Source organism: Oryctolagus cuniculus, chromosome 7 (assembly GCF_964237555.1).
Source record: "Oryctolagus cuniculus chromosome 7, mOryCun1.1, whole genome shotgun sequence".
NCBI lineage: Eukaryota > Metazoa > Chordata > Mammalia > Lagomorpha > Leporidae > Oryctolagus > Oryctolagus cuniculus.
In genome coordinates, this window is record NC_091438.1 from 157,187,547 (window position 1) to 157,200,106 (window position 12,560).

The 12,560-nt window shown below is 53.7% G+C and overlaps 1 protein-coding gene across 2 annotated transcripts in view; it reads left to right on the top strand.

Moving 5' to 3' along the window:
* MTOR (mechanistic target of rapamycin kinase) overlaps window positions 1-11,754 on the top strand; it is a 133,721-nt gene extending 121,967 nt beyond the window's left edge. For both annotated transcript variants that reach the window (XM_008251668.4, XM_002723353.5), the window contains exons 51-58: window positions 1,758-1,830; window positions 2,244-2,318; window positions 2,644-2,779; window positions 3,583-3,648; window positions 7,728-7,808; window positions 8,058-8,138; window positions 10,104-10,209; window positions 10,832-11,754. In XM_008251668.4, coding sequence (XP_008249890.1) covers window positions 1,758-1,830; window positions 2,244-2,318; window positions 2,644-2,779; window positions 3,583-3,648; window positions 7,728-7,808; window positions 8,058-8,138; window positions 10,104-10,209; window positions 10,832-10,847 — 634 coding nt within the window. In that variant the 3' untranslated portion in view covers window positions 10,848-11,754. The remainder of the gene's footprint in view (window positions 1-1,757; window positions 1,831-2,243; window positions 2,319-2,643; window positions 2,780-3,582; window positions 3,649-7,727; window positions 7,809-8,057; window positions 8,139-10,103; window positions 10,210-10,831) is intronic.
* Window positions 11,755-12,560: the final 806 nt, after the last annotated feature.

The following is a 12,560-nucleotide window of genomic DNA, read 5'->3' on the forward strand; positions in this document are numbered from 1 at the left end:
TCAGATGGTGTTTAATTGTGTCGATGTTTGCGTATTCCTCTGAGAGGCAGACAGATAGAGCACCCCCACCCACTGATCACTTCCCAGCGCTCACAATGACCAGGGATAGGCCAGGAGCCAGGGACTGGATCCAGATCTCCCATGTGAGTAGCAGAAACCCAGTTACTTACAGCCATCACCACTGCCTCAGAGGGTCTGCATTAGCAAGAGGCTGGAGTCAGGAACCACGCCCAGGTGCCGAACCCATGCGCTCTGGGGTGGGATGTCGGCCTCTTAACTGCTGGGCCAGACACCCACCCTGATCAGATTGGCTATTGACTGAATAAGCATCTATCAATTACCAACATCCTCAGGTAAATACTCCTATGTCTATAGCTGAAACCAAGCAAAGTACATCCTTCTGGTATTTTTGCATAATCAATTTTGTCCAAATGTACTAACTGAGGAAATCATTTATGAATATTCAGAAATTGATTTACAATAAGGTAAAGAAAACTGATTCTCTGAGTAGCTTTTCTCTTAGTGTCTTATGCCATACAACCATTTGACAGTAAAAATAATTTTACCCCACAAAAACAGTTAATTATTGTTTTTAAAAAAAGACGAGCACAGGGGTGGGTATTGTGATTCAGCAGGTTAAACCACTGCTTAGGACACCCACGTCCTATACCAGAGTGCTGGTTCAAGTCCCAGCTGCTCCTCTTCCCGTCCAGCTTCTTGCTTATGTGCCTGGGAAGGCAGCAGATGATGGCCCAAGTATTTTGGTCTCTGCCACCCACATTAGGAGACCCAGATGGAGTTTCTAGCTCCTGGCTTCAGCCTGTTCCAGCCCTGACTTTTGGGGGCATTTCGGAAGTGAACCAGTAGATGGAAGATCTCTCCCTCTTTCTCTCTCTCTTCTGTCACTCTGGCTTTCAAACAAATAAATCATTTAAAAAAAAAAGTTGGGGCCAGCACTGTGGTGTAGTGGGCTAAACCTCTGCCTACAGCACTGGCATCCCATATGGATGCCAATTCAACTCCCAGCAGCGCTTCTTCCAACCCAGCTCTCTGCTGTGCCCTGGGAGAGCAGCGGGAGATGACCCAAGCGCTTGGGCCCCTGCACCCGCATGGGAGACCTGGAAGAAGCTCCAGGCTCCTGGCTTCAAATCGGCCCAACTCCGGCCATTGCAGCCAATTGGGGAGTGAACCAGGAGATAGAAGACCTCTCTCTCTGTCTGTAATTCTACCTCCCAAATAAATAAATTAAATCTTTTTAAAAAATTGGAGAATGCCTGTTGACAAGAGCCAGGTGATTGACCCTGTGTGGATTGGCTCAAGGGCTCCAGGAGACAGACCCGTGGTAGTTCCTCAGCCGTCGTGGTGGAGCCTCTCCACTCTGAGGGGCCGTCACTGCCAGGAACTATTTATCTTGTGGCCAAGACCTGGGAAAGCAGAGCATCCTGGGCCAGTGGGCCAGGCTGTGACTCACACAGATAAATCTCATTTCAGCCCCACAGCAGGAGTTGGCAGGCTCTTCTGAGCAGGACCAAATAGTAGATATTTTGGGCTTTTTTGGGTCTGTCCCAGCTACCCTATTCTGCTGTTACAGCATAAAACAGGTGGAAGCCATCCCTAGGCAGGGAGCCTGGCTGTGCGGCGGGGACCGGCTGGGAGCTGTGGCTGCGGTTTGCCAGCCCGGGCCTGCATCTGCCTTGTGGGTGGTTCCTCCTTCGGTGCTGCCCCCTGACCCCTGCCTGGTCTCTTCTGGTTCTCAGACACCCGTCCAATCTGATGCTAGACCGGCTGAGTGGGAAGATCCTGCACATTGACTTTGGAGACTGCTTTGAGGTGACCACCTTTTCCAGATCACGTACCGCCCACTCTCTGGCAGTGCCTTCCCTCACCCCGACTCTCCTACCAACACGACAGAAAGCCAGTCTGAGACGAATCTGTGCTCCTCGTGGGACTCCAAGCCCCCGGGGGCCGGGGCCCTGCTCACACCTCCGTCCAGCGGGGGGAAGCCCCAGCCTCCATGCGGCCCGCTGGTCCCGTTTCCTCTTTCTCCCTTCGCTGGCTTTTGTTGTTATTGTCGTCTTCCCAGTCCCTGTGACCAGTCCCTTCACTAACTGAGCGGCTCCGTTTCTGTGCTGTAATTACAATCAGCACAGGTGATCCGAGACAGCCACCTGCCTTTACCTTGCTTTCACCACAGAAAACAATTTAACTTTGGATTGTGTTTATTTGTCTTTATTACGCTATAGGTTGCTATGACCAGAGAGAAGTTCCCAGAGAAGATTCCATTTAGACTAACGAGAATGTTGACCAATGCTATGGAGGTGAGTGGACACTGGAAACAGTGCTGTGGGGTGGACCGACCGTTCCGACCGTCTCTGAGGACAGACGTGCTTGTTAGAGTTCAGCGGTGCCTGGGTGCCTGGGTGCCCTCCGTGGCAGCTTCCTGTCGCTGGCCGTGGTGCCAGAACCGTCTTATCTCGAAGGTCTCACCGCTCTTCACCGCAGTCCCACAGTCCTCCCTGGCCCTCTGCAGCCAGGGTCTTCTTCCCAAGAGGATGGCAGAGCCTCCGCACTTGCTTTTGGCTCTACGCACTAATGAGGCAGAGCCTGCGACCCCCGTGGTGAGTGGCCCTGTCCCTCCTCTAGGTGACTGGTCTGGATGGCAACTACAGAATCACCTGCCACACCGTGATGGAGGTGCTGCGGGAACACAAGGACAGTGTCATGGCCGTGCTGGAGGCCTTCGTCTACGACCCCTTGCTGAACTGGAGGCTGATGGACAGTGAGTGTCAGCAAGTGCATGGCCGCTGTGGTTGGCACCCTCCCAGATGAGGGATATCCGACAGGTTGCCTCCCACCTCCTCCCCTGCATGCCGGGAGCCCGAGGTGCAGCGCTGAGCCCTTGCGTTGCATTTCACCCAGGAGCTCTGGTGGCTAGATAGGAATTCCAAGCATTTTTATTAACTAGAACAGAAACTCCCATTATCTACCTACATGTTGATTAAAATAGTTTTTCAGGATTAGCTGCGTGCCCCAGTGGATTGTTTATGTGGCTTCGTAGAGCAGCAAGCTAGAAGTTCCATAAGAAATGCCAGCGGTTGGGATCGGAGGCAGCAGAGTCCTCGCGGACCCTCTGCTTCTGCCTCCTTGGAGGACGCTTACTGGCAGGAGGCTTCTAATCCGCGGCAGCAAAGCCAAGTCTCTGCACATCGCAGTTTGAAGCAGTTTTTTTTTTTTTAAGATTAATTTATGTATTTATTTGAAATGCAGAGAGAGAGAGATTTCCACCTGCTGATTCATTCCCTCAACCGCCTGCAACAGCCAGGCTGGTCCAGGCCAAAGCCAGGAGCCAGGAATCAGGAACTCCATCTGGGCCTTCCACTGCGGGTGGCAGGAAGTCCAGCACTCGAGCCGTCATCGGCAGCTTCCCAGGCACATTAGCCGAGAGCTGGCTCAGGAACTGAGTAGCCAGGACTCGAGCCAGGCACTTCGCTATGAGCTGCAGACATCCCAAGTGGTGGCTTAACCTGGGGACCACAGTGCCTGCCCCTGCAGCGCTCTCACAGTCTGTTTCCTCTTCCCCAGCAAATACCAAAGGCAACAAGCGATCCCGGACGCGAACAGATTCCTACTCTGCGGGCCAGTCAGTAGGTGGGTGCATCCCAGAGTGTTTGTCCAGAGTGTTTCCAGGATGGGGTAAACTTTGTTATGGCCAAAGGAGGTGTGACTCATCACGGCTGCTGCATCTGAAGGAAGCAAGCCTGTGTTTCTTGAGGTTGGTTGGTTGGTTGGTGTTTTATTCTCATTTTATTTGAGAGACAGATATCTCCCATCTGGTTCACTCCCCAAAGACCTACAATCACCAGGCCAGACCAGGCCAAAGCCAGGAGCCAAGGACCCCATCTGGATCTCCACATGGGTGGCAGGGACCTAAGTGCTTGAGCCATCACCTGCTGCCTCCCAGGGTGTGCCTTACAGGAAACTGGAACCAGGACCTGGAGCCGGGACTCACACCCAGGCCCGCCCCCAGCCGGTGCTGACCAAAAGCACCACACACTGCGCCTTTCTCAAGGTTCTGGACACTTCTGCAGGATGTTACCGCTGCTGACCACCATCTAGACGGTGGTTACTGAACTTCAAAAACTTGGCCTAGAAATAGTTTACTGGACACTAAACACCTCATATACTTTTATTTAAATTTTCTCTCACGAAGTGGGGAGTGGGTACCTGAAGTTAAGAAATTTTTCTTTTATGATTTATTTGCTTATTTATTTGAGAGACACAGTTGCACAGAGGGAGAGACAGAGAGAGCAAGTGAGATCTTCCATCCACTGTGTCACTACCCAAAAGGCTGCAACGGCCAGAGCTGAGCTGGGCTGATCTGAAGCCACGAGCTTCTTCTGGGTCTCCCACGTGGGTGCAGGACCCATACCCTTGGGCCATTAGTAGGGAGGGAGCTGGATTGTAAGTGGAGCAGTCGGGAATTGAACCAGAGCCCATATGAGATGCCGGCACCACAGGTGGCAGCTTTACCTGCTATACCACGGCGCTGACCCCTGTTAAGAAATGTTTATGAATCTGTTCTTTAATCTATACAAACAGTTGAAAGTGGGTGTGAATGTCAACCAGTACACACCATGCCCTTTAGTGGTGTCTGGTGTGCATATTTTTTAACAGCATCTCTGTGGTCCTCAAACACTGCTGATAGCTCAGAAGTGAGGGGCAGTGGGAACATGCTCTCACGTCGCCGGAGCCCTGAAGTCACATGAGATGTTGTTTCCAGGAGTTTGCTTCATGGAGCAAGGTCCCTCAAAGAGCCAGAACCCTCTCCATGTCTTGACAGGCTCAGAATGTTGGGGCAGAGCTTTGAGCTTTGTTTAGCTCCCCCGACCCGATTCCTTGTAACGCTCGTGGCCTCCTGCCTGGGTCAGACTTTGGAAAACGCCATTGAGATGTTGAGATGCGGAAAGCAAGCTTTCTCTCAGATACGGAGGGAGCACGTACAGCTGGCTCCTCACCAAGCCACACTGCGTCTCGAGATGCAGAAAGGAAAGGTGAGCTAGGAGGTCCCCACGAGGAAGCCCGGAGTCCGATCGCAGCACTGACGCCGATGTGCGTGAGACGGCGGGGAGCAGCACTCTGCGTGTGCGCCATGCCCGGGAGGGACGGCTGCAGGAGCTGGGCTGAGGGGCGTCCCCTCTGACTTGTACTCAGGGGGCACTTGGGCTGGGAGCACTTCACCACCACCTACCAGACACGGGGAAGGTTCCCTGATTGGAGGCATGGAATCTGGATGGGTAGGGGGAAGGGTGCTTCCTGGGTTATAGTGTCCTACAGGGACGCCGGGATGGGATCTGGGAAGACCTCACTCGCCGAGGCTCCTGGGTAGCTCCAGGCATGCTGAGACCCGCTGGTCTCTTTCTCATGACCCAGCTCAGGAATGTTACGGAGTGACTCCTTATGCTGTCTGCAGTGTGCATGGAAGAATTGGGACAACCCGTTCTGGTGGCACCAGATGGTGGGGGACCCGTTGTTTTTAATGTAGCTTAAAAGTTAAGTTCCAGGGCCGGTGTTATAGTGCAGCGAGTTAAGCTGCCGCCTGCGTGGCATCCCATATTGGAGTGCCAGTTCAAGGCCTGACTGCTCCAGTTCTGATCCAGCTCCTGCTGATGCACCTGGGAAAGCAGTGGAGGATGATCAGAGTAACTTGGGACCCTGCCAGGTTGGAGCTCCTGGCTCCTGGCTTCAGCCTGGCCCAGCCCTGGCCGTTGGGGCCATCTGGGGAATGAACCAGTGGATGGAAGACCTCTGAAGACCACAGTCAGTGGTGGGAGACCCCAACATCTGAGGACATTGTCTACCCAGAATGGATAGCAGGTTTCTCTAAGAAATAGCACTTCAACCACGTGTATAACCCATTGCCAAGCTGATTGTGTTGACATTATTGTCCATTTTTATCCAGCAAGATCTGTTTGGTCACCAAACCTTTGACCTTTACTCCATTCTCTGTCAGAACATTTTATTAATGCTATTTGCTTGGAAATTCATGTTTTATTTCTGATAAATACCATATTCTTCAATTATAATAATTCACATTTAAATATGGCTTTTAGATTTAAAAACTTCTAAATTTACAGAGAGTAACACAAAGCTGCCTCTGTCCTTTTCCATTTGAGGTAGGTAAGGCAGGTGTTAAGGGGAATACAGTACATATAAAGAATTTTTTTAAATATATATTTCACTTTTTTTAGACTTACTTATTTATTTGAAAGTCAGAATTACATAGAGAGAAGAAGAGGCAGAGAGACAGAGAGTGTGAGACAGAGGTTTTCCATCTGCTGGTTCATTCCCCAGTTGGCTGCAATGGCCAGAGCTGTGCTGATCTGAAGCCAGGAGCTTCTTCCAGGTCTCCTACATAGGTTCAGGGACCCAAGGACTTGGGCCATCTTCTGCTGCTTTCCCAGGCCACAGCAGAGAGCTGGATTAGAAGTTGAGCAGCCAGGGGCCGGTGCCATGGCTCACTTGGTTAATCCTCCGCCTTGCGGCACCGGCATCCCGTATGGGTGCTGGGTTCTAGTTCCGGTCGCTCCTCTTCCAGTCCAGCTCTCTGCTGTGGCCCGGGAGTGCAGTGGAGGATGGCCCAAGTGCTTGCGTGCCTGCACCTGCATGGGAGACCAGGAAGAAGCACCTGGCTCCTGGCTTCAGATTGGCGCAACGCCGGCCGTAGCGGCCATTTGGGGAGTGAACCAATGGAAGGAAGATCTTTCTCTCTGTCTCTCTCTATCTATAACTCTACCTGCCAAAGAAAAAAAGAAGTTACAGCCAGGACTTGAACCGGCGCCCATATGGGATCCTGGCACTGCAGGCAGCAGCTTTACCCACTCCACCACAGCGCCAGCCCCAGTACATGAAGAATTAAAAGCTGGGGCCAGTGTTTTGGCACAGCAGGTTAAGCTACTTCTTGCAGTGCTGACACCCCACATTATCAGAGTGCCGGTTGGAGTCCCAGCTGTTCTGCTTCTGAGCCAGCGCCCTGCAAATGTGCCTGGGAAGACAGCAAAAGCTGGCACAAGTACTTCCCCTGCCACCCATGCAGGAGACCAGTGTTGAGGAGTAAACCAGCGGCTGAATGAGCTCTCTCTCCCCCTCACAGTCTCTCCCTCCCTCTCTCTGTTGCTCTGCCTTTCAAATAAATACTTTTAAAAATATGTATTTAAGAGGCAGAGTTACAGAAGGAAGGGGAAAAACCAAGAGTGAGTGAGAAATCTACCTGCTGATTCAGTCCCCCAAATGGCTGTTATGGCCAGGACTGGGCCAGGCTGAAGCCAGGAGCCAGGAGCTTCTTCCAGGTCTCTCACATGGGTGGCAGGGGCCCAAGGACTTGGGCCATCTTCTGCTGCTTTCTCATGCACATTAGCAGGGAGCTGGATTAGAAGTGGAACAGCCGGGACTGGAACCGGTGCCTGTATGGCAGTCAGCGGTTTTACCCACTGTGCCAGCCCCCATAAATAATATTTAAAAAGGGGGAAAAAGAGGTAGCTGGCGTTCAGACCTGCCCAGCTGCAGCCATTGCAGCCATTTGGGGAGTGAACCAGTGGATGGAAGACCTCTCTCTCCCTCTCTCTAACTCTGCTTTTCAAAAAAATTAATTTTTCAAAAAAGAAAAAAAAACTGATGGGAGTTATGGCTTGTTGGTGTTTTATTTTTCCATTAATTGATTTTCCCCCTAGAAATTTTGGACGGTGTAGAACTTGGAGAACCAGCCCATAAGAAAACGGGGACCACAGTGCCAGAATCCATTCATTCTTTCAGTAAGTTCCCCCGCGGGACGGGCTGGTGCCTGGCTTGGGAGGAGAGTCACTGCTGTGTCGCGCAGAGAGGCCACAGCGGGAAGTCCAAGTCGCACAGCAGCCTCTGAGCAGGGGCGTCTCCGCTGATCCTCTCCTGAGGACGCAGAAGACGCGGCACTGGCGACAGTGAACACTCGAGGGAAGCAGCGGAGCCCCCTGCATCCGTTGCAGTCTGATTCTTACTGTTGTTTTGACTTTTGTGTGTTCCAGTTGGAGACGGGTTGGTGAAACCAGAAGCCCTAAATAAGAAAGCCATTCAGATCATTAACAGGGTCCGCGATAAGCTCACTGGTGAGTGTGCGTGGACCTGGAATGAAGCGGGAGCAGACGGTCCTCTCCCTGCTTGGCGGTCAGGGCTGAGCGCGGACCCCGAGCGGCTCACGGGAACGCGTGCGAGGCCATGCGTTAAGCACGCTCCCTGTCTTGTGGTAACCAGTAACAGTGAAACTTGACGTTAGTCTGATCTCACTGACCTCAGGAGGTGAGTGAAGCTCATCCTGCTCCTAGGAGTGCGTTGTCCTGATTCACTCCGGAGCCACTCTGACCGCTCCGGGTCCTTGCCGCTCGGCTTTTGCCCTTTTTATTTTTTATTAATAGAAAAAGAACAGATTTCCTGAAGGTACAGTTCTCAGGATATGCAGCACTTCCCTCAGTCCCTCCCTCCCTCCCTCCTCTTTCCTTCCTTCCTTCTTTAATTGTTGTGATAACACATTTTTAATTGACCTTATAGACGCAGGCTTCGTGCTGCACTGAATACAGAGTTCAGCAGGGAACAGCAGACAGCACAGCCTGCCCCGCACGTCCCCTCTCAGGGAGGTGTCCCTGTGCTCTGTACGTTAGAGCACAGAGCACCGAGGACAGAGGCAGCATGTCCCTCCTTCCGCTCGGCGTAGTGGTCTCCGGGTGCATCCGTTTTGCTGCAGAAGACAGGATTTCATTCTTTTTTACGGCAGAGTAGCATTCCATCGTGCAGGTTTACGTCTTCTCTCTCTGGTCATCAGTTGATGTACTCCCTGTGCTTTGAGAGCTGTCACGGAGGGAAGGGGGGGGGAGACACATACTCTTGAAAAGGAGACAGCTCATGTCCGTCATCTGCCTCCTGACCAGGAGGTGATGTGACTCAGGGGTGGGACCTAGAGAAGCCAGAGACCCCCGCTCCCCCTGCAGCCTGTGACCTCGGCCCCCGCCTCGTCAGCTGGCAGGTGATGGAAAGCATCTAGGGTCTAGGTTTGCGCTGTGAAACCCCGCCTCCTGCCTGCTCTCGAGGGGAGAAGGGAGCAGAAGCAAAGCAGGACCATTGATGAGACTGGGCGTGGAGGGGGTGGGGATGGACTCTCGAGGTCTTGAGGAGGTGAAATAAAAATTAATTAATCAAAAAAAAAAAAAAAAAAAAGGATGGGCAGGAGGGCTAAGGAAGGCTCCGGGATGGCTGCAAGGCACCGGTGACTCCTGAGCGGTGTGGGGCGCAGCAGCCGGACCGCAGCAGGTGCAGAGAGCGCGAGCGCCAAGTGGTCAGGAAAGGGAGGAGCTTCAAAGGCCGAGTAGTGTGTGCCCCAGGGAGAGGGCGGGGGAGAGAAGCACCTGCCTACAAGTACGTGTGAAAGACACCGTATGATAAGAGGGAGTTTGTGCAGTTTGTGCGGTATGAAAGAAAGGACGATCAATGCCAGGAGCCACCTGGGAAAGCAGGCGGGGCCAGGTCCTCAGTGGGAGGGAGGAGGCAGCTCTCCAGGGCGGAGGACGGAGTGGGGGGGGGGAGGCGAATCCAGCCCCTCCAACACGCACTCGAACACTGGGGCCCCAGAACCCTGTGTAATGCATTAGTTGCCGGGCTGGAGATGGGGCACCTGCTGAGGGCGAGGCAGAAGGAGGGGTGTGGACATCCGGGGCTGCAGAGAGGACGTGAAGTGGTCTTGTGACATACGCAGCGGGAGGTGTTGACTTTCCAGTGGAAGCGGGCTCCCGGCATTAACACCGAGTGGGTGTTCTCCTGCACTTGTCCACCTCACAGAGGACTTTGGAATATTCTGAATCCTCCCAACCCCACTTCTGAACTAAGCCAGCTCAGGACGTGATATTCAGTGGACCAAGTCTGTGTTAGGAGAAGCAGACTAGTGAATTTTTAAATCCAGCTGCGGTGTATCCTCCACGCTGGCGTGTGAGATACGCTGACATGGGCTGCGTGGACAGCTGTGCCGGAGGACGGGGTGCGTGGTAACCAGGTGCAGATTAAAGTGTTTGTGCCTCTCCACCCAGGTCGGGACTTCTCGCACGATGACACTCTGGACGTCCCAACACAAGTGGAACTGCTCATCAAGCAAGCCACGTCCCATGAGAACCTCTGCCAGTGCTACATCGGCTGGTAAGCAGGCATCCCAGAGTACCTTGGCAACAGTGCACGGGCAGGACCCCACCCGGGCCCAGGGTAGCCGAGGAAGATTGGGTGGGGTGTCTGTCATGGGCATTTAGGAGCTCACATCTCCAGATGTCTGTTTTCACTTTGTGTGCTCATTGTTCTAACGGGAAGAAAACTGAGACATAGGCATGCACATTTGGAAGGCAAACACACACACAAAATCACAGTTAGAGATGGCGTAGGAGGACAGGCCGGGCCTGAGGAGTCCTTCTTGGATTTTTGCAGTCATTGCAATTCAGATACAGGCAAGGCCGAAGAAGCCAGAGCAGTGACAGAGAGATGAAAAGACAGATTCATGACCTAGGAGGCTCGCCTCAAGGACCAGCTGGGTGCACTTGGAGTGATTGCCTGAGGCGCGCCTGGAGGCAGCAGGAAGTGTCCGCAGGGGGTGCGCCCCCCCCCCCATGCCGAGGATGAGAGGAGGACGTGTGTGTCCCATGCAATTAGCTGTGGAAGAGCTCAGGGAATGCGGCTTGTCAGACCTCTGTCTCGCCCTTGTCAGGGTAACTGGGGAAGCTTTGAAGGAGCTGAGCTTATTAAAATATTCCTTTTCTGCCTGCCTCCCTAGGTGTCCTTTCTGGTAACCGAAGGCCCAGACGTGCGCACAGCGTTTCTCCTGAGGCTTCTCTACTTCAGTGTACGCCTCCACTAAGCGAGCTCTGGCCAGGAAGCTCGACTTGGTGAAATGTTCTAAGTGTACATGAAAGACTACTGTATATTCCAAGTTGGTCTGAGCCAACTTTCCAGCTGCTGTTGAAGAATGACTGTCAGAAACACAGGCTTGCTGTGGTCCCCGGGCCAGTGGGACGGGGCACCCGGGGAAGAAGCCACTGATCTGGGGAGCAGAGGTCCTTAACGTTAGATACGGGTTCTACTCACTCACAAGAGGACTCCTCACGCGCACCTGCCGACAGACGGGCGGCCTCGTCCTCTCAACACGGGCACAGCACACTGCGTGCAGTCACGACGCCTCGTGTTGGCGAGCACGGGGGTCCGTAAGGAAGTGGAAGCAACAGGCTTCGTCCCTTCCACCCTCCGTTACCTCACTGGTGTGGGGCCAGCAGTGGCGACTTCCGCAAGATGGGCCAAACGGGTGCGAGAGCCGCGTCTTCCGCCTGGCCCAGTGAGGCCGCGGCTCACGCTGCAGCCCGAGACCGGAACCGCCAGGAGGGGCACCTGCTCGGGCCACTGGCGGCCTGGCTGAGCAGACGCAGGGGCGAGCACAGCACAGCAGGGCAGCCCACACTGGCCCTCCCGGCACGGGTCTGCCGTGCGCCGTGAGATCTGAGTGCCACGCTTCCAGGAAAGGCCTTGGAGGTCGGCAGCGCTGTCACGGGTGCTGAGCAGAGAGGAAAGCTCAAGTACGTGTTGGAATTGTGAGCAAAATAAATATTCGACTAAATGCACAAAGTATAAAGTGTAGCCATGTCTAGACACCATGTTGTATCTGAACAATTTTTGTGCCAATAAATGACATCAGAATTTTAAAAACATGCATTTGAGCGGCTTTCTGTTCGTAATGAGTTCCAAAGTGAAGCATTTATTCCTCCCATGTTCCCTTTTTATTGAGCACTGATACTAGGACTAGGAGGACACAGGACGCGATGTGGCCCCTTTCCTCGGGGCGTCACTGGGCCACGCGAGACCCAGACCCCATCTCGGGAGAAGGGCCCCGTGTGAGCCGCTGGCAGGACCCCCAGAGTGCCTGGAAAGCCGCGTGGGGGGTGATAAGGGGATGGGTCTCCAGGGAGTAGTGGGGGGCTGCAGTCCCCTGGGGGGGGACATGACGTCAGGAGTGGCGGGGACGCTCGCAGAGATGCCCACTGGAGACGCTTGCCTCGCGGCAGCCATGCTGCCAGGGCTCATAAGGCGTGGCCTGGCATGCCCGTGTCCCCCTGAGTGCTGGTTTGAGTCTTGGCCACTCTGCTTCCGATTCAGCCTCCTAACACACCTGGGAAGGCGGTGGGTGATAGCCCAAGTACTTGGGTCCCCGTCATCCACGTGGCTTCTGGCTTTGGCCTGGCCCAGCAGTGGCTGTTGTGGGCACTTGGGTATCAGTCAGCAGATGAAAGATCAGGCTCTGGCCCCCTTCTCTGTCACTCTTTAAAAAAAAAAAAAAGATTTGTTGATTTATTTGAAAGGCAGAGTGACAGAAGGAGAGACAGAGATCTTCTAACCACTGTTCGCTCCCCAAATGGCCACAACAACCTGGGCCGGGCCGGGCCAGGCCAGGCCAAAGCCAGGAGCCAGGAGCTTCTTCTGGGTCTCCCATGTGGGTGGTAGAAGCCAGGGACCTG